General features: G+C 61.2%; 7 protein-coding genes across 7 annotated transcripts; 4 read left to right on the top strand and 3 right to left on the bottom strand.

The window, feature by feature from the left end:
* Window positions 1-378: 378 nt before the first annotated feature.
* Window positions 379-2409, top strand: HRG_05525 (uncharacterized protein; the record flags this gene model as incomplete). Its single annotated transcript, XM_044863996.1, has 1 exon — window positions 379-2409. The coding sequence occupies one exon, from the start codon at window positions 379-381 to the stop codon at window positions 2407-2409; it is 2031 nt and encodes a 676-aa protein (XP_044720528.1).
* A 2561-nt stretch (window positions 2410-4970) lies between these two features.
* HRG_05524 (uncharacterized protein) lies at window positions 4971-6449 on the top strand (the record flags this gene model as incomplete). Its single annotated transcript, XM_044863995.1, has 2 exons — window positions 4971-5351; window positions 5448-6449. The coding sequence occupies 2 exons, from the start codon at window positions 4971-4973 to the stop codon at window positions 6447-6449; spliced, it is 1383 nt and encodes a 460-aa protein (XP_044720527.1).
* A 455-nt stretch (window positions 6450-6904) lies between these two features.
* Window positions 6905-7687, bottom strand: HRG_05523 (glucosamine-6-phosphate isomerases/6-phosphogluconolactonase domain-containing protein; the record flags this gene model as incomplete). The annotated part of the gene is made up of 1 exon (XM_044863994.1): window positions 6905-7687. The coding sequence occupies one exon, from the start codon at window positions 7685-7687 to the stop codon at window positions 6905-6907; it is 783 nt and encodes a 260-aa protein (XP_044720526.1).
* Window positions 7688-10258: 2571 nt separating this feature from the next.
* On the top strand, window positions 10259-11905 carry HRG_05522 (SET domain-containing protein; the record flags this gene model as incomplete). Its single annotated transcript, XM_044863993.1, has 1 exon — window positions 10259-11905. The coding sequence occupies one exon, from the start codon at window positions 10259-10261 to the stop codon at window positions 11903-11905; it is 1647 nt and encodes a 548-aa protein (XP_044720525.1).
* An 870-nt stretch (window positions 11906-12775) lies between these two features.
* HRG_05521 (calponin-like domain-containing protein) lies at window positions 12776-14882 on the bottom strand (the record flags this gene model as incomplete). Its single annotated transcript, XM_044863992.1, has 3 exons — window positions 12776-14160; window positions 14236-14630; window positions 14716-14882. The coding sequence occupies 3 exons, from the start codon at window positions 14880-14882 to the stop codon at window positions 12776-12778; spliced, it is 1947 nt and encodes a 648-aa protein (XP_044720524.1).
* Window positions 14883-15629: 747 nt separating this feature from the next.
* Window positions 15630-16296, top strand: HRG_05520 (NADH ubiquinone oxidoreductase subunit NDUFA12 domain-containing protein; the record flags this gene model as incomplete). The annotated part of the gene is made up of 2 exons (XM_044863991.1): window positions 15630-15717; window positions 15824-16296. The coding sequence occupies 2 exons, from the start codon at window positions 15630-15632 to the stop codon at window positions 16294-16296; spliced, it is 561 nt and encodes a 186-aa protein (XP_044720523.1).
* A 593-nt stretch (window positions 16297-16889) lies between these two features.
* HRG_05519 (major facilitator superfamily transporter) lies at window positions 16890-18663 on the bottom strand (the record flags this gene model as incomplete). The annotated part of the gene is made up of 2 exons (XM_044863990.1): window positions 16890-18403; window positions 18474-18663. 2 exons carry the CDS (start codon window positions 18661-18663, stop codon window positions 16890-16892), a joined length of 1704 nt encoding a protein of 567 aa, XP_044720522.1.
* Between the last annotated feature and the right edge of the window lie 1736 nt (window positions 18664-20399).

Here is a 20399-nt window from a genome sequence, read left to right as displayed (position 1 = left end):
TCTCTCGCGCACTCGCTTCTTCTCTCCCTGAAACTCCCCTCGCCCCCGTCCACCGACTTTGCGCATGGCAGCCTGTAAGCACCGTGAAATATCCTTTGCCGCCGTCGCCGCCGCCGCGAGACCCTCCACATTTAGCTCAGCTCAAGAGTCAGAGTCCCAAGGGCCCCCCCTCGGACGAGCCAGGCAAAAAGGGCACTGTCGCACCGTCCGCAAACGCCAGGCTCGCCGCGAGCGTGCCGAGGCCCTTGGACCCATACCAGCCCACGGCTGCGCCGAGAAGCAAGGCAGAGGAGCCTGATTGCATCGCAGGCCCAGACCAACGCCACCCTCATCACCATCCTCATCACCATCACCGTCGTCATCATCGTCGTCATCGCCATGGCGCACCTTCTTTCCGCCTCGTCCGAGACGCCTAAAAAGGGCCGCTCTCGCTTCTCAAAGGCCCTCCCATCCGTGCCCGGCCTCCCCCGCGAGCCCCGCCAGCCGCCTCAGCTGCCCTCGCTGCCCGCGTCTCCGCGCCCGCCGAAGCCGCCGGCCAAGGAAGGAGAAGAGGCCGACGACGACGACAGCGGCGGCAAGACGGTCAAGGGCAGCGTCAGCAGCAGCAGCAGCATCGCACGGAAGCCCGTCGCCGTCGAAGCGCCGCCACAGCCGCCCCAGCCGCAAGCCGCCGCGGCTGCCGAGGCGCCGCCGCCCGAGCCGTTGCTGCTGCAGCCGCCGGCAAACCCGCTGCAGTACATGGCGCCGCCGTCGCCGTCCGACTCGCTGTCCAGCCTGCTGTCGGCCTACTCGCGCATCCCGGACGAGCCGCCGTCGGGCGGCAGCGCAGGCGCCAGCACCGCAACCACCACCAGCATGTACTGTGCCTCTGAAACGTCACTGTCGCCCCCACCGGCTGCTGCTGCGCCCAGCAAAGCACAGCCCACCCCCCCCCGGCACCATGCAAAGCTGCCCCCGCCTCCGCCTCCTCCACCACCACCTGCCCATGACGCCGACCATGATGACGACAAGCAGCAACTCCTACAACCGCAACAACAACAACAACAACAACAACAACAACAACAGCGACACCACCACCACAATCAACCAACCCCGTCCCCCCCCTCCGACCTAGCGGCGCCCAAGTCGGCCCCCCAGCCCGAAATCTGGCGCCGCCGCTCCGTAAAGACAGACACCAGCCGCGCCCAGCTGTCCGGGCTCACGCTCAACCACAGCCACGGCTCGACGGCCTCGACGGCGCCCTCCCACGCCGGCCCCGAGCCCTTCTCCCTGCCGCGCAAGCCGCTCAACAACCCAGCGTCGCCCCCGTCGCCCCCGCTGCCGCCGCCGCCGCCGCAGCAGCCACGCACCCCGTCACGGTCTCCCGTCGTCGGCTTGCCTGGCCGTAACGTGCGGCCCGCGGCCAAGCAGCAAGCGTCGCCGCCGCCACAGCATCAGCAAGTAGCCGACGCCCAAGCCATGGGGAATGCTCCGTCGTCGCTGAGCCAAGTCAAAAACGCCGTGCGCCGCAACCGCTCTTCCGTCGACGGTGCCACCACCAAGACTAGCCGCACGCCCCGGCCGGGTGCACAGCGCCCCCCGACCCCTGAGTATCACAAGGAAGATGTCAAGACAGCGCCCCCCGTTGACGTCTTTGTCTCTCCCGTCTCCCCCGCGCCTTCAGCGTCGCCCAAGCCTGCTCAAACAGACTCTGGTCCCAAGACAGCGCCCCGCCACCATTCATCCGAGCAGCCGGAGCGAGCCCCCATCCCGAGGAAGTCGCTGCCGTCGGCGCTCCCGAGTCTGCCCGCCGCTACGAGCCTCCCGAATCTCCGCGATGCACTCCAGTCTCCGGCAAGCGGCCAGCCCCCTTCGGCCCGCCAGACGTCTGTCAAACTCACCGGGACCGGCCGTCCAAGAGAACCCGCCCTGCGAAGCCCGTTGTCGGCGACGTCCGATGCACCGCTGTCCGCCGCAGCCCGCGCTTCCTCGGAGACGCCAGGTCCTCAGTACAGGGGCAGAGACGGCACTCTGTACGCCGAGATGAGGGTGACGCGGGAGACCGACCCAAGGGCCACCTACTTCCCCGTCCAGACAGACAGGCCGTACGCCGCAGGCACCGTCATATCCGCCCGCCCGCCCAGGAACTCGCACTTTAACTGCTACCAGAACCACAGAACCATGAACCGTCGCTCGAACCGCAACTGCCCGCTCACCTGCCAGACGTGCGACAAGGCAGACACCGAGGATCGATGGGTGTGCACCTTTTGCCACCTGCGCATCTGCGACTCGTGCATGCGGGTGCTCAACGGGCATCAGAGGGTGTTGCGCCGCTTGGTCGACGAGCTGGCCGTCAACACGCCGCTTAGTTTGTCCTCCATGTCCCGGCCCGGATCCGCCCTCGGGCTGCAGGCGGGCAAGTCTCCGTGAGAGGTCCACCGCACAGTTCGCAGCACTACGTCAACCACCTCCTCCTCCCTCGTCTCTTCTTCTCTGTACTTTTACATCCTTTTTTGCATTTCTTTCCTCTTGCCGCGGCAGAGAGGGCGGATCAATGATTCGCAGTTCACAGGGACGTGGTGGTCTGTCACGGTCAAGGCAACGACACGTCGTCAGCCTCAGAGACTCGATTAACAAGGGACGCGCGACAGCACGCAGGAAGGTGATTATACGATATCGTTCCTTTCCCGGCGAAGGGGAGAGTTCATTCCAAAACAAGAGCGGAGGTGTATGGGAGACCCCATGGTAGGACAGCCGTTGGATCGGCACGGGACCGAGGGAAGCGCAGACCTTTTTGTTTGATGTAATAGGTTCGTTACGAGGATTATGACATGCATCGGATGCATCGGACTCTTGAGCAGTCGTCAGGGTCTTGGGTTAAGCGTCGTGGTCCCCATTTTTCTTCCTTTTTGGTAGTCAAATATGAAGTCCATGGCCCCGCGTGGATAGCCGGCGACTTGCTGAAAGCGCCCCCTGTTCTCGAGTGCACTCGTGATGAAAATGTTGGAGAAGAGCAAGAGCAGAGATGACGCCGAACGAGCTGGGAGTCCAAGCCGTGGTTCCACCTTTCGGCGACGCTGCGCAAATTGACCTGTTGTTAGGTAGGAACCTTAAACCGTAATGACTTCAGCGAGTTTCCGGGCACAGCCATTCAGGATGTGGCTGGAGGATGGCCTCCTGATACCGTACATATACGCTCGGACAACGCTGTTCTTGTTGAGAGGCGAGAGGCAAAGGGGAGCATGAAAGGTGGATTGGGGAGGAAAAGAGCTAGAGCATTACAATGAGCATTACTAATATTCGGCCAAGAGTCTCTTGAAATCCCCTCCTTTAATTGGTCGCTTACTGATTACTATTTGCCCCAGACTAAATCTCTATTTGACCAACAGCCTTACGCGCCGTAGATGCTCGATTGACTGCCCAACTAACGGCTCGACTAACTACCGGCTGACCAAGGAGAAGGGCTAGGGTTGGCGCAGGCTGCCTGAACAATTCTAGATGCGCCGGGCGAGGTCGAGATTGTCGATCGCTCGCTGCCAGTCTCGTGCCTGTTGGATCGAACTCTCGGCGAGACTGTCGTGGCGAGCGCGTTTGTCAAAGCTCTGGTATAAGAGCGGCAAACGAGGAATCAGACCGGTACCTGGCCACCCTGGTATAAGATGAAACGTCGGTACAAAAGTAACCAACCGTATAAAGCCACGGCCGAGCTCGAGAAGTGTAGATGTATACATACACGAGCGCGTGGTCCCTCGCCAACGCGGCAGCATCCCGGAGACTCGCCAGCGCGGCAGTGTCCCGGAGACGAGACAGCTGCCTGAGATCGAGTTCGGTACCATTTGCCCGCCGTAGCACCGTCTCGCCTGACCAGGACCTCACGCGCAAGTCCTTTGAAGCTGTGGGGAGGCTCTCCACCGCGCGCTTGTATAAGTCGAAGAACGCATCACTTGCGTCGATGAGCTACTCGGTGGCGGCGTCGTATAGGCCCTTTTGCTGGTACGAGGTCGTCCTGGTCAGGCCCGGAATCGGGGTTTGTCGCGTACTAAGCGTCTCGTTGGTTGCGGCACGCTGGCCAAGACAAGTTCACCTGCGGCACCTCGCGGAAGACGTCGTGCAGCGCGACATCCCTCGGCTCAAGGATCTGAAGAGGCTTCGACAGGACAGTGCCGTCAACGGATACCTTCCGGAAGCTGGGGTTCAAAATCTTGGCCCCTCGGCTGAGGGACCGGAAGAGGCTCCGACAGGACAGCCCCGTCCCAGACCCCTGTTGAGGTCGTAGTCGTCGCCGCCTTGTAGCTGTCGTCTCGACAGTTGCAAAATGTTACCATCCTGCCATACCTCCCTCTAGGTTCAAGGCTCACGCGCCCGAGTCTTCCCTGACCGAAAAGAAAGGCCCAGTCTTGCCGCCCTCTGCAAATACGCACCATTCGACGGATATGAACAACGGGCGGTCTGGACCGTGGGGCTTCCGTATAACCGATGTCACCTGGTTGCTTAGGCCAAGGTAAGATCAGTGATCCGGCTCTGCTTGCCAGCCGCTGTGTCTTTTCTGTTCTCAAGTGCCATAGTCGCGGACGTAGGCAAAACGGACACGATCCGGGAGCTGGGGTTCGACATATCGACGACACGGGCGGATGCTGGAAGAATTTACTGCCGACAGTCTCGTAAGGCGTCCGTATTCTGCGCTACACTGGTGCAAGTAAACAGCGGAAAGGTGAGGATGCCATCTGTCAAGCGGAGGCAACGGTGGAACGCTCCAACAGATGCGGTATGCCAAGGTCTGCACCTGTCGACACCTGCAAGTCTTGCTGGGGGCTTGAGGAAAGTTGCGGGCGGATTTGCATCTACGATATAAGAATATGTTCTCGGGAGCTGCATACCAACCCGGGTTCCGAGTATGCACGGTATATTCGCGCTAGCAGGGGGACGGCTGCTTAGAGACAGCCGTCCACTCTTCTTGCTCACCTCCGCCCGCCATTGTTTCGCTCACGGCCATGTCGTCGTCTCTTCAGCGCACCCGCTCCCTGCGCAAGACCGAACGGGCTCCCACCGCCAGGGCACAGCCGCCACGTCCATCACCCCCCGCGGAGCCTGACCGGGGCGACTCCCCCAGCCGCCTGCCCGTCAAACCGCCCCCGCCACGCACCACATCGACCTTGGCGACGGCCAGCGCTCGAAGCGGCAGCAGGCCCGTCTCCGCCATTCTCGGCCGCTCTGCGTCCACGTCCCAGAGGCGGAATGCTGCCGCACAGGAGCCCGTCAAGCGCGAGTCGTCGAGCCGCTACCCGCCCTCGTCGGCTTCCAACAGACCGCCTGCCAGGACCCGGCCTACATCAGCCGGTAGCGTCACGTCGGCATCGGCAGCGGGCGCGCAGGTGAGGCATGCTCCGGCCCATACGCGTGCTAGGAGCACGGCGACAGGCCTACATCACCACCCCGCGCCGGTGCTGCGCCCCCCCTCGCGCGACAAGCCCCGCGCGGCCTCGGCGGCGTCGCGCTCCAGCATCATTGCGCGAGGAGGCACCGCGTCGACAGCAGCCAAGGCGGCCCCTCCGCCGTCGACGCCGCCCGCAGCCGTGGCTTCGAGGCCGACGCAGCATCCGCGACTTCGACCGGCCTTTTCGACCCTGCAGCAGCACTACTCGCCCGCCAAGAACCTGGCGCCCAAGCCCCTGACATCGACGTTCCTCGTGCCCCCCTCGCCATCCAAGCTCCCCGCCAACGTCGCCGCCTCGGCCGAGACCAACAAGCTGCAGACAGAGCTTCTGCAGCTCCACCTCTTGCACCGCGAGGCTGCGCCCGTACAGGCTCAGTGGCAGGCGAGCGCGAGGGACAAGCTCGGCCGCCGGTTTACTCAGCTCGGCGAGGCGAGCAGGGCCCTGGCAGATACGCAGCGGGCGGGGGTTGAGCGTGACAATATCCTGGCTCTCCGCCGCTGGGGGAGCTCTGGCAAGGGCCTCGACGAGAAGATTCAGCTCCTGGGGGACATTTTGAGCGGGCTATGGACGCTCAGCGAACCCGGGGGGCGGTACGGTAGGGCGGTAAGACGCTTCGAACGATGGGCCCACCGCGTCCGCGACGTCGAGGAGGCGAGGGCCAGCTCTGGTAGCGCAGCGGTCCACCTGCAAAGCCAGAGCGCGCTCTTCATCGACGAGCTGGACGCTCCCTGGAAGGACGAGTGCTCGGCCATAACCCGCCGCCTACGAGACTGGCGGTCTCAGCTCCACGAGATTGACGACTTGGCTCCGGCCACCTCAAACGACGTGGACAAGGACACGAGCGGCGGCTCGAGCCTGGAGCGGATGCTGGCGGGCGCGCGGAGCCTGGCGCAGGACATGCTCGCGGAGCTCGGGGCCATGGAGGACATGGAGCGCGAGGCGCTCGCGCGGGAGGGCGAGTGGATTGAGAGGATGAACCGGGACGAGGCGGGCGGCGAGGGTACGGAGGCCGGCGCCATGTGGAGGACAGTCTAGGACGGACCATTACCCCTATTCTCCCTAGCGCAACAAACATCTACATTGGTCCTTTTCTGCCGAGCGGTGGACGGGGGAGAAGCCGGCGTACATGAACTGCAACCTTCTGTGAAGCTTCAGGTCCATTGCGTGCCAATTTATTCTCCGTCATGATCGATATATGGAGTGCAGACTGGCTACGAGTCTCGCTCGACGGATACATCAGTTCTTTGAATTCTCTAGAAAATTCCACGCCGGTACCCTGCTCGTTTCCTCCGCAAATCTAGATCCAGGCTATTATGATGGTCCTTTTCAACATCCGCTGCAAATCTCGCAGAGGATCAGCCAGTTCTCATTATCCCCTGCCCCTGGGTCATGGCCGTTGACATCATCAAAAGACGTAAACGGTTGGGAAGATGAAGACGTAAAAGTGGCGTTGCACTCGGTGAGCTCGAAGCTCTACCGCCTCGCCCCCTTTACAAGAACGCTCTTCTTGGGAAGCCGACGCCCTCGACGGCGGGCTCATCCACAAACCAGCTGCAGCGGTCGCCGGCGCCTTCGTTGACGAGGGTACACGGCAGCCCATCGGACGAGTCGAAAATCTGCTTCATGACGTCCTTCTTACCGGCTCCTGTGGCGACAAAGGCGACGCGGACGGCGTGGATGACAACGGGTAGCGTCAGGGTGATGCGATTGGGTGGAGGCTTGGGTGAGTCATCGATGGGAGCCACCCAGGCGTCGGCCTCGCGCAGCAGGTCGTGGCCCGGGAAGAGCGAGCAGGTGTGGCCATCGGGCCCGCAGCCGAGCAGCAGTAGGTCGAAGACGGGCAAGCGGACCGAGTCGCGGCTGGCGAAGCTGGAGACAAGTGTCTTTTCGTACCTGTCGGCGAGCTCCTGAACGTCGTCGAGCACGGTGGCATCGATGGTGTGGACGGTTGGTCGCTGGTCGGCGGGCAGCTTGTCGAGCAGCTCGGCCTTGAGGAGGCAGTAGTTGGAGTCGTCGTGGTCAAGGGGGACGGCACGCTCATCGGCAAAGAAGATTTCCCATCTTCTGAAGTCGATGATGTCGTCGGGGCCGGATGACGGAGCGAGCAGGGCGGCCGCAAGCGTCTTGGGCAGAGAACCGCCCGAGACAGCTACCTTGAAGACTTCGTGACGGGCGAAGCCGTTGCTCTGGCTCTGGACAATGTAGGCTCGCAGGGCGGGTGCCAATGCGTCGACGCTGGGGAAGGCGTAGAGATTGGGCTGCGTCTTGGGCATGGTGCTTGCAGATTTTGCGTCCTTCCTCTTTGTAGGGGGTTTCTATTTCCTTTTCCGCCGTGGACGACGTCGTCGGCTTGGTCGTGGTCGCTGGCGTGTGCAACGCGGCGAGGGTGTGCCGAGGAGCTGGGGTGTATTGGGTTGGTGGTGTGTTTGAGGGGGCGTGAATTTCTGCGAGGCGTGGCGACGAGGACAAGAGAGGGTCGGTTTGCGGTGGTGACAAGTGGCGGTGGGATGGCGTTGAGGGATTGAAGGTGCTGGGTTGAGGCGCGGGGCTGCCTTGTCGATAAGAGAGGCCTAATGGGGCGGTGAAACAGAGAGCTCTTGCCATGATGGAGGTTCAGCTATCAGGCGGCCCGACGCTGCCGGCCCGGATTGGGCGACGGATGACAAAAGCGCTGAAAGGGGTACATAAAGACTAATTACTCCGTACTTTGCTGGACGATGGAGGAATGCACGTGACATGGCAGGATCTGTGGCTGATGGCCATTTCCAATTTCCAAGGCAGGCGAGAACGAGGACGGATTATTCAATATGAAGATGACAGAGGGAGAGAGGAGCGAGGGATGAGAGCAGTTGGGGGCCACCGAAATACGTACATACAGCACACCGTATGCAACGGGGGGGCGCATTCTGGACCGCCGCATCGTTGACTGCTTTGGTCCCGGACATATGTCCGGAAACCATGCAGCATCTCGGCCTTGCAGCCAACATGTTTGCGGGGGAGCTTGGGAGCTTGGGAGCTTGGGAGCTTGGGAGGGGAGGGGTGGACATGACAGGCGCCCGGAGCTTGTCGCAAATGGCGATAGCCCAGCTGCTTATTCCTGTTCAAGCAAGGCATCCCTGGCTAGGCGGCGGCTGTGGCGTGATGCCTGTCCTCTCTTCAGCAGTGGCTTGCTTTTTGGTGGCCTCATGTCTGCCGAGGCCAATTGGAGGGCTGGGTGACCTCTGGACGCGAATGCACGGCACAGTGGAATAATCGTACGAGAAGAAGAGGATCGAGATGGAACTCTAGGTCTAGCTAGGCAACTTATGTATGAGCCAGGGAGCTCACCTAGGTAGGTACAGTACAGTTACTGTTGGGTGGGCGACTGCAATTCTAAATTTAGGCTCTTGCCCAGCGCGGCAGGCCTGTGTACAGTATCGTCGTACCTACAGCAAACCGGGGCCAGTCGTTTCCATTGGCTCGGCATCCGGCCATGCTCATGGTCCGCCGCCGCTCATACACTGATGACATGACATATCACCGGTGGTGCTGTGACCTGTTTTTACTGGAGAGTAACTTACAGCACCTACCTAATTACCTTGTACTGTAATTAGTGCTGGTACGGTAGTGGAGGCTGAGGTGGACGCGGAGTGGCGAGTGCGGGAGGCGCAGCTCCAGGGCCTCGGCCTCTGGGCCTCCTGTTGGCTTCCATCTTGCTGAGTGGGTGAGAGCGGTACGTACTTCTGGCTCTCGATCGCTCGAGGCTCTTCGCCGAGTCTTCATCGCCAAACCTATACCGGTGTGAACTGGCCCCGTCGTACAGAGCGAGGACCCTGCAGTATTCCCTTCATACTTCCGTGCCACGGCAACACGACAGCCTACTGGACCCCTTATTGCCTGCGGGCTTGATTGCGTCCAGTAGTGTGTTTGTTAGCAGATTCACTGGACTGGACCCTGGTTTTTCTCGCTCGTCCAGCACGGCACGTACAGCTACCTCCCCGCATGCGTCCTCTGCGTGTGCTTGGTGGTACTCGCTACTTGCTTTGGTGGCTAATCCGGGCTGCCCTATGCAGGCAGGTGCCGATCGGACCCTCCAATCCATCATGGTGCCCTCACTTTTCCCCCCCCCGGTCCACCGCTTTACTTTTCCTGTTATTTCCCCTCCAACCCTTCTTCGCACACACGCGCACACACGCTCACGCCCGCGCGCGCTCGCTGCCTCTGCATAATCGGCGTGCGCCGGGTCGTGGTCTAGACCACGGTCTTGCTGATTCGCCGCCCTACCCAAGGCACCACTTTATACTCGGCCCCTGCGAGCAACTCGTCGAGATACCAGTATAAATCCCTTCCCAGCAGACGTCGTCGACGGCAACCTTGCTGCCGCCTCGGATGGCCCTTGGCACTTGGAACAACGATCCTTCCCTGACTTGTCCATCATCTCGTCGGGCCTGTCACGGGACTCCGAGCTAACCCTCTCTCGAGACGTCGCTGCATCCTCCTGCCCTCCCGCTCGCTGCACCCGGCTTCCCACGACAAAGCTGTCCGAGGAGGGCCTCCATCTGGACCCTGTCATCATATGCCACCTCGGCCCTGGCCCTGGCCCTGAACAGGAGCCTTCTGCGGCCTGTCGTGAGGCCCTGCCTTGGCATCTCCCTCGAATCGACTTGCCCCACGTCAAGCCCCGGCCAAGGAACCAGACTGGGAGTTTTCTCTTCTCTCTCCCACCGAGCGGGCACCAACACCATCAGGAGCCAGCCGACTCCTGAATGACACCCTGACTCCTGAATGACACCCTCTTTGGCGGGGCCCCCTCCTCTTCTTTAACGCACTGGGCCCTGACGCATTACCCCTTCCGAGCTCCAACCATGGACCACGACGCCCGCCACGAGCAGCTGCTCGACCGCCGCGCTCAGTTGACCGAGGGGCTTGGAAGCTTGCCCTACGACCTGATACTCTACCTCGAGCGTGCTGTCGTCTACTCAGACCTGGGCTATCCTGATCTCGCCGCCGGCGATGCCTATCGGGCCCTCCTCTTGGCTGATGAGGTCGCCAATGAGGGGTTCGAGTACCACGATCAGGCTCTCGAGAGTCTCCTGATGCGCTCCGCCGTTCCTTGTCCCGAGGTATTAACCCACGGTAATCTTTCTGCAATGTGGTCGGCCTCCGATCCGGCCGACTCCGACGACGGCAAGACGGCCGCTCGCCGCCTCGCCACAATCGGCTCCATCCGAGCCTATCAGATCCTTTCTCTAAGCTTGCTGCTATGCGGCTGCCTCAAGAGCGCTGCCAGCTTTTGCTACAGAGGCCTGCGCATGACCCCTGACAACCAAGAATTGCTCAACACAAAGGCCCACATCCAGGCTGTTGGCCGTCGAAAGCTTCGCCGCGACGACTTTGACATCAACGACCTCCCCGACCACGGCTTGGTTCGCCGCGAAGTGTATCCCTGGAACGAGCACGAGCCGGATCGGTTTTCGTCCAAGTCGCTGGCTACCCTCAACGCAGACCTAAAGGTCATGGCTCCCAAGTGTGCCGTTCGGGTGGCAACCTTGCCGGTGCTGCTGGAAGGCGCCTGTGAGACCGACAGCTATGAAATAATCCCCACCTGCAAACAGCTCGGCGTCTTTGCACAGGAAGACATCGAGCCGGGAGAGGCTGTGCTCAAGGAATACTCGCTCTTGACGGCCAACAACCGACTCAAGGACTCGATCTGCGACGCTTGCAGTTCCGAGCTGCCCCCGCTCGGCAGCGAGAACGGCCCCGTCAACTGCGACGGGTGCCTCGACACCGTCTTTTGCAGCGGCTATTGCCACGACGAAGCCCAGAAGCGTTACCATCCTGCCGTCTGCGACAAGGATGTCGATGCCATAGCCAAGGATCCGGACGCCTTCGAAGCTGACGAGACGCTTTACCTGCTGCTTCTTGCCCGCGTCCTGGCCCTGGCCGCCCACCAGGAAATCAACCCGCTCGACGCGCGTGAGGTCAAATTCATCTGGGGCGACTTTTTGCCGACACGTGCCAACGACATCAACGTCGACCCAAACGCGGGACCTCCGCCCGAGTGGACGCTGCCTTTCTCCTTCAAGTACAACATTGAGACGCCGCTACACGTACTCGAGAAGATGGACGTAGACATTTTCGCGTCGCTTCCCGAGTACGACGTCTGGGTTCTCAATACGCTGTATGCCAAGTTCCGGGGGACCGCTTCGGCGCGGAAGAACCCTCGCGATGGCCGGCCCGACGTGGCAGCGGTCCATCCATATTGGTGCCTTGCTAACCATGACTGCGACCCCAACGTCACCTGGGACTGGGGCGGGCGCATGGTTCTCTGGGCGCGGAAAGAGCGCATCGTCGGCGGCAAGCCTGGGGGCATCAGGCGAGGGGAAGAGATACTCAATCACTATTGCGACGTGTCGCTTCCCGTGCAGCCACGGCGGGAGTGGGCGCGAGGCAGCCTCGGAGGCTGGTGCATGTGCCAGCGCTGCAGGACTGAGGCTGCCGCACAGAGTTGAGACTCGGGGTCAGGACGAATGATGACTGGACACAGGGATGAACAGCATGGGGAAAAACCTGCCATCAATCCCCACAACAGTTGAGTCCGTCGACGGACTGAACAGGGCGGCGGTGGCAGTGGGGGAGGATGACGGACCAGGATTGCGAGATGGTACAGATGATCGATCCCATGCGCCATGGTATGGCAGACACCCGCAGCGACCCCGCGTTTGCGTTGAACCATGCCCGGTCTTCCCGGTCTTTGCTTGGGTCGAGATTTGGGACGTTGGAATGATTTCGTCCTCGTCCGAGCTGCAGACGGCTTACTTGACACCCAGTCGTGCGACCCTCGCCTTGGCTCCGCGGGGTAGGGGTCGGCACACCGGCTTCGCCAAGGCAGGGGCGTCAGGATCGTCCACCCGACGTCTCCTGTCGTGTGAACGCTCTCAGTCCCTCTCGTACCCGGCGTTGACGGCCTGTCGAGGGTCGAAGCCGTCGGTCGGTCCTCAGGTCAATTGGGGGCAGAGGCGGCTGACCAACGTTGGAGGAGATGAAGGTTTGGTTTACTTGCGTTGTTTTTTGCGTCATCCTAGACATACACGTTCTGGGCAAGCCAAGACTTGAGCATCACATACACGAATAAGTAGTTTTATATACCGTGGATGGAAAAGCCAATAAACTTTTAAAAAAATCTCACCCAAAAAAAGGTTCGAGCGGCGACGATTGTGTGATGTTGATGACGAGAAGGAAGTAAAACAAGGAAAAGCCAAAACCTTGGAAAGCAAAAGGCAAGTCACATCCGCCCCGGGCACCGATGACCTTCTTTTCCTTGCGCCCCTGCCTCTACAGAACACGAGGAAAACATAAACGTAGAACAAAAGGAAGCTGTCTCAGTGATTGGACCCCGGCAGCGGGCGCGGGCCGACAATCTGCCTCCTCCCGGCCCCGATGCCCTGCGTCCCCCGGTTCTGACCGTCGCCGCCCGTGTAGCCGCTCCACTGGCCCACGTCCCAGCGGCCGTCGACGCCGCCGCCGTCGCCCGAGCGCACTGCCTTCGCCGTCTCCTTCTGCGCCTCCTCCCACTCGCGCTGGCGCTGGCGCTCCATCTCCATCTCGCGTTCGAGCAGCGACTTGGACGCCCACGCGTCGGCCCTGGCCTTGCTTTGGCTCTGCACCCGGCGCCGGTCCTCACCGTCGCGCCTCGCCGTCGCGTCGAGCTCATGCGAGTACGTCGGTTGCGGCTGCGAAGGCGACGGCTGCGACGCCGGTGTGTGACCGGCACTGACGAGGCGGTCCGTCCGGCTCTGCGGCGTCGCTGGGGAGCTATGCTTTGCTGGATCGGGGAGTGGCCGGCTTCCGGCGGTGGAGCTTCTGCTCTTGGGCCCGGCGGCGGCGGTTGGGTCGGGCAGGGGCCGTGGGGAGGCGACGGGTGACTCGGCGTCGGGCTGGGCGTTGTCGGGTGCCGCCACTTGGGCTTCTTGCGCCGCCTTTTGTTCCTGCTCTTGCTCCCACTGTGTCTGTAGAAATTCGCGCTCGTTCTTGGACCATGAGTCGACGCGCGTCTTGACACGGCTCGAGCTCTTGACCGGGGGCGGCGGGCGAGGCGCCGCCTTTTCGCTGACGGCCCTGCCAGGACGCGGGGCCCGCTGTTGGCGCTCGCGTTCGTACTCGGCCTCGCGTTGGCGAGCTAGCTCGAGCGCCTTTTCCAGCTCCCTGACCTGGCCGCTGGGGCTACTGTCCGCGTCGTCCTGCTCGGCCTGGTACTGGCTCAAAAATTGGCCTCGCAGTCGGTTGTCGCTCCGGCTCCTGACGCGGCGGCGCTCTTCTTCGAGGCGGGCCTGCGCCTCCTGCTCTTCCTGGCGGCGCTTCTGTTCCGTCTGCTGCCATTGCCGCTCCTGTTCATCCCATTGGCGCTGCTCCTCTTCGGCCTTGCGCCGCTCCGCCTCGCGTAGTCGTTCCGTCTCCTCCTCCCACCTGCGCTCTTCCTCTCTCTTGGCCTGCTCCTCTTCCGCCTCAGCCTCTGCGCGGCGGCGGCCCTCCTCCTCCTCTGATTCTTGGCGTTGGCGCTCCTCCTCTTCTCTTCGAAGGCGCTCCTTCTCAGCAAGGCTAGGGACCTGAGGTCCAGCCCCGGTGATTTGTCTCCGTCCACCAAACGAGATTCCCAGGTTGCCCTGGCTGGCGCCCCCCATGTAGCCATACTGGGCAATGTTCCACGCTGGAGACGTGACGGATTCTTGATCCCTCCTGCTCCAGGTGCTGACACGGCTCGGTGAGCCTCCGTTGGATGGGCTCTTGAGGTGACTTCTGGTAGGGCTTCTGGATGGGCTCCATCGGCCCGAGGCGGAGTCACCGGTCCGGTGGGGCAGAACTGGCCTGGAGGCGCCGTAGGCGGAGGAGGAGTTGCTGGCGATGGAAGCACCCCTGTTGCGGAGGGCTATCGGGGAAGCGGGACCGGTGGCCTGGGGACTCACGCCTCCTATTCGCGATCGGGGTCCCATGGTGGTAGGGAAGGTGACGGGGTCGGCGGCGTTGGCAGCTCTGCTAAAGGCGCCGAGGCACTGCAATACCTGGGTCGGGTCTTTTTGCTCAAATAGGTCGACGGTGAGGAAGATGTCGTGCTGGTGCAGGTTGAGGGGCGGGGCCTGGCAGGCGCGGAGGAAGATAGAGATGTTCTCCATCTGGACAAAGGGCATGGCGGACTGCTTGAACTTGACACCGGGCGGAGGAAGGGCCATGTTGACGAGCCTGGGGGTGGTGAGGAGGTCAGCCAGGGCGCGCAGGAGCCAGGGCGCGCAGGGGAGGCGGGAGGGGGCGGGGATTCGGCGCATACTTGCACAGGGCAACGCCATCTTTCAGGGCTTCGAGGAGATCAGGCGAAGGGAGTTTCTCGCCGAGTCTTTCCTCGATCCACGAACGGGCCTCGCTGGCAGCGGCGGGTGTGTATTTGTCGAGGCGCAGCTTGCGCAGGTCCTTGTCGAGGGACGTGACGGAAGCCATGGCGATTTATGGGCGGCGTGCCCTCGGAATCGGGAAACTCTTCTTCTTGGATTGCAGATGCAGTCTCGTGCTACCGGAGCCTGGGGTTTTGCGCACAGTCGATGCAGAGCAGGGGTCACTTTCGTGTTGCGCGTCCTCGAGGCCGTGAAGGCGTCCAATGAGAAGGAGGCGTCGTCGGAATGCAGTCGAACCTGAGAATCACGGACTTGGTATTTGACGCATAGCAAGCACCCCGGGGAAAAGAAGAGAGGGGAGGGCCGGGGCCTCGTTGTCTTCTGGAATGTCCTTCTTGTTTGTCGTAGCGGCGCGGGGCGGAAAGAGGGGGTTCAGCTGTCGTGTGTGCGAATATCGTAGGCGTTGAAGAGCGTCCGCGGCATTTGGCGGGGGATGCTTGTCGGATAACGACGATGGCTGCCGAGGCCGGTAATTTGCGTCCCGTCGCTGCCCGTCGGCGCAGGAAACAAAACAAACAAATAAAAAGATGGAGATCTGGATACTTGGAGAGAGTGAGATTGAGAAGGAGAGAGAGCATAAGGCTTGGTCCTTTGCTAAAGCAGCAGTGGGGACCCGAGTGACGTGGGCGATGGGCCGCAGCATGCCGCGTGAATGTGGCTGGTGCTGCACCGCCCCGACGAACTTGGCTATGGCGCAACCTCCATCTTCGACACTATCACCGCCTTTGACATTTTGCACGCAGGGACGTCTTCCTGTCCACCGGAGTGTTGTCTCTCCCCGACCGGCCGTCCCATGGCTCCCAAGCGGATAGGCCCCCTCGCGCAGGCCTGGCACGCGTGGAAGGCCCTGCAACTCCCGTGGCGGAAACGCTTCTTCGTCGGTGAGCCTCCAACTTCTCTTCTTCACCTCAGCTGACCGTCCTCCCTCTCCCTCCCCGTGCCTCGGCCACCTTTTACCCCGGCCCGTAGCTTCACTAACACACCTAGGCTACGACCTCCAGGGCAACACGTACTGGCAATTCCGCCTCACCACCCGCGGCCCTCCTTCCGACTACCCCGACTCCCATGCCGCCACCGAGCCCTGGCGCCGCATCGTCCACTACCCTCGATCCATGCCCTATTCCGAGGTCAAGGTTAGCCCGCTCTGGCACCAGTGGCTGCGCCAGACCCGTCATGAACCCCCGTCTCTCGCCGAGCAGCGCGACGACGTCCAGCGCCAGGAGCGCATCAAGCTGCTTGCTGCGCAGGCCGATGCGCGCTGGGAGGCCAAGCCCCGAGTCACAGACAGCCCCGTCGACGCGCTGCCTGGAGGCCCCCAGCCCGCTCAGCAGAGTCAAGCGCCGCGATTTGGAAGAGGGCAGCAAAGAGTCCAGCCGCCCGGAAAAGATGACCCAGAGACTACCACCAAAGCTCGTGGACCAGGCGAGAATTGGCAGCCCGCGCCCTGGAATCCCCGCTGATGGTAAAAAGACTCAAAATAACTCCCGAGGAGCAGGGCCCTGGTCGTGACAAAGTGGTGAGGCTGTGTGAAGGTGTCTTCTGGCTCAAGCCTGGTCCACGCCTTGCGTTGCTGTCCAAAGGGTTTAACTTTGTGAATATAAGCGCCGATGCGCTACGCATCCATGTGGATATAAATTACCGCGTCGCCAGCTGTCTTAAAAAGGACTGATAATCTACCTCGCAAGGCGGTTTAGTTAGGTAGGTGTCCGTGTCAATCAAGCGTCTTTGTCGTGCACTCTCCACGTCTCAGCTGCAGAATCGGGCCCCGAATGCGTGGAATGGGTCAAGCTTGTCGACGGCCCGCCATGTCGATACTCGTCTGTTCGTCAACAATATTAAACAGTCGGCCACAGGGCCCGCCATGAATGGGTCCGAGTTCATCATCGAACATCCTCCGAAACATCCTCAGTTGTCATCGCCGCCTCAAAGAGTCCACGTCCAGTGCCCCAAAGCCCTCACTGCGCCGTGTCCAGCCCAAGTCCCAACGCCCTCGCAATTCAGCAGTCATCCCAAGTCGTTGTCACCACTCGATTCTTCAAAGGGTCCATCAGCATCACTCCTCCGCATCAGCCGACGCCTCCAGCAACTGTAACAAAACGCGTATTCTCTGGGCAGAGCCCGCCAGGACGGCTTGCGCCACGACATCGCCGGCGTCGGCGCGCATCTTGCCCGTTCGCCTCTTCTTGGCCTTTACCTCCCGCGCCTCGATGCCCCTCTCGGCCGCTTTGGCGAAGCTGTCCGTATACGCGACCACGTCGCAGATCCACAGCAGGTGCATCGCGTTCTCGACCACCAGAGACAGCTTCGCATTGTCCTCTAGGCCAACCGTGTTGGCCGGCGATGACATGTAGCAGTGCTCCAGCATGGGCATGGTCAGGCTGCCCAGGGCGTCGCCTTCCGGGTCCACGCTTCTGGGGTCCTTGTACCTCGAGGGTAGCAGTAGGTGGAAGAGCTCCTTGGTGATGGTGACGTGGGTTTCGCGCAGTAGTGGATTATCCCTTTGCGACACAAACAGAGCAAACATCTGCAGAGGGAGCACCTTTATAGCTGCGGCAAAGTCTTCGTACAGCTTATTGAGATCCGACCGTTTGCCAAGGACATAGGTGGCAGCCGAAAGAAGCCGGAAGAACCTCAGTCGGAGATGGACAGATTCGACCAGCCCGGGATTCGAGCAGCCAAACGATACTTCCTTTCTCCCGTCGCGGCGTTTTTCCGGCGTCGGAGGCTCAGAGATGCCCGAGGAAATTGAGTCATCGTCAAAGTAGTCGCCAAACTTGTCGTTTACTAGGTCGAGGGCTTGCTCCCGTTTCCGTTTCCTCGACGCCTTCTTCGGCCCCCTGGGCTCCTTCTCAAACACCTCGGGAAAGGCAGATGAGGACAGGCTTCCCCCGTCGGCGAAGAGTGCCTTTATGATTCGCTTGTGTCCCGTCTGACGGCCGTCGCGCTGCTCCATGTACATGTAAATCATGGATTCCGCGCGCGAGGTGACGGGTTCGTCTCCGCGCTTGCCGCCGGCCTCGTGGGCCTCGTGATCGAGCCTCTCTCTCTCGGCCCAGTCGGCATCGAGGACATCGAGCAAGAGCTCGAGCCAGGCCTTCCAATAGCGCCACCGGTGCGGATGCACAGTCGCCGTGTTGAAAGTCCAGCCGACCGTGGACCACAGGTCCTGGCCTCGGCTCCAGACGCTCGCCTCGTTTGCCATTCTACCGCGCACGAGGTCGAGATCGCGGTCCGAGTCGCCATCGGACATGTCGCTGTCACTGGCATGGCCAGTATGAGCGGGCCGGCGACTCCGTCTCGGGGTCGAGTAGAACTGGAAGGCGGCGCGGAAACCGGCGTTGATGGGACCGGCGATGGTCAGGAGGTTGCGCAGGTAATCGAGCGCAAGGGAGGATACGATGAGGTGGTCTGGATTGTCCGCACGCGTCGTGTGCAGCGGGTGAACAACCAGCGTGGCCAGCAAGGCGATGTGGCTCGGAGGCGGCACTGGCACAGCTTTACGCGTCGGCGTTTCCCGGGAGAGGCCGGAGCCTAGCGTGCTGTTGAGCAGATTGATGGCACACGTATCTGAAGCTCTCTCTCATGAGTCCCATGTTCCCTGCGTGAACGCAGATTAAAAAGACGGGAAATGTCATACAAATCTGTTCCTCGAGGAAGATCTGGCAGTGATCCTTGAGCTGGCGGGGTAGCTGTCGCGCCTCACGGTAGGGACAGGGAGTTGCCTGAGCAGGACTGCTGGCCGTCGTCGACCGGTGCGCCTCGGAGTCATTTGCCGTGTAAAAGGAAGCCGGCGACGAGCTCCGGGTGGTTGGTGAGTTGGTGCCCATGGCCAGGCCCGGGGGGGAGAGAGTTGGAGGGCCAAGGATGCTGGGTGACGTGTGAAGTCCCGGCACGGCGATGCCTTGACGCGTGTGCCTGGCGGATGATTTTGGGGTGGGACTCCAAGAGAAACGCCTGGCCAATCGCGCTCTGGGTGGGGCTAGGTAATTGTTTGGCAAGATGTAGAGGCCTATGGTCACATGCGAAGTCACATGATGAATGACGCGTGATTTTACGTAAGGGCCCATCTCATCTTATTCTTCGTCACCAACTTGGCCGAGGTTCGATGCCTTGAAGGCGTCCGAGACCAATTAGCGAAGCTTCTCGTCAAAAAGATGCGCCTGTTTGGTTTCACCACGGCACCCGACTGGGAGACTACCGACACGCAGCTCGGGGCCTCGGCACTTATACCGTCTCCAAGAACAAGGTTCCTTTCATCAAGGCCTGCATAATTTATCACCTTCTCGCTCTTTCGCTCTTCAATACTACCCTTTCTTGTGTCAACCTCGCGGGCCCAGCCTCGGAGCGTGGCCATTGGCATTTCTGGAAACCAGGGCTTGTTCAAATAAAATCTCCGTTGCTGCCTAAAGGGTGACTCCAAGCACCGCTGTGCTACGCGTCCGGCTGCGTATAAATCACCGCGTCCCCAGCTCTCCTCGACCCTTGAGCAGTCCACGAGTCGTAAGCATCATGACTTGCTGCGAAGCCTCGACACTCTTGAACGACAAAACCAAGCCCAGCATGGACCCCTTCGAGACCCTGTCTTGCGAGCTTCGCCTCAAATTCTGAAATTCGCCGGCACGCGCGAGGACATGGTCCGACTGAGCCACGCCTCCCCTGCACTCTTCCGACCTCGACTAGCCTACAGAGCCTCGATCAGCGCTTACTTTCGTGGCAAGAAGATGCGTGGCATCTACTCGCCCGATCTTGTGCAAATTTGTTCTCTGAGAAGACAGACGGCAAGCAAAGCCATAGGGGCACGCGTTGAGGAACACATGGAAAGGCGGGCGGCCAAAGAAATCCCGGACCCGATTGATGAGCAGGACATTGACGCCATGAAATGGAACTGCCTCTACAAGGAGCTGAGGAGATACATGAACGACTATATGTCCAAGGCGACGAGCCCCATCTTCGTCGCGCATATATGCATTTGCCCGAGTGTCCAACCCAGAGCTGTGGGAGGGCATTTGCGTGCCTCGGCGACCAGGTGGTCAGCTACACGTTGACATGTTGTCGAGGACGGAGAAGCATTGCTTGCTCAAGACGTTTCTGCGGTTTGCCCTCTACTCAAGACTATACTCGGAGCATATATGGGGCATGCCATACGACCAAGGAAGGGAGAAGATGGAGCGTCGAGAGTCCTGCTGGTCGTGACTGTAGTCGTGGAAGTACCTCAACGACCTCAAGCGCACGACTCCGACACCTTGGGAGGTGAAAGCTTTCGATGCGTCTTGGGTTCGTCAATTGCCTGTACGGCGCGCTCGTGGCCCGTGTCGTCCCTCTACCCCGTGGGCACGGAGACGCTTGGGATGACACTCTGTACGACTATGACGACCCCCGACCGATCGATGAGAATCTCTCGGCCACGTGGAGCGATCCGAACGACAGTTTTGTGGCCAAGAAGATGTTAACAGAGATCGAGCCTCTTGCCCAGGACCGTGGTTTGGAAAGAGCCCGGTCATTTCTAGACAAGGAGATAAGCCGTTTCCGTCAAGTCTGTCGTGGAATTATCAGAACTGGTGGC

This window comes from Hirsutella rhossiliensis (assembly GCF_020360975.1).
Source record: "Hirsutella rhossiliensis strain HR02 chromosome Unknown scaffold00005, whole genome shotgun sequence".
In the NCBI taxonomy this organism is placed as follows: domain Eukaryota; kingdom Fungi; phylum Ascomycota; class Sordariomycetes; order Hypocreales; family Ophiocordycipitaceae; genus Hirsutella; species Hirsutella rhossiliensis.
This window is presented reverse-complemented; position numbering and strand designations above follow the sequence as displayed.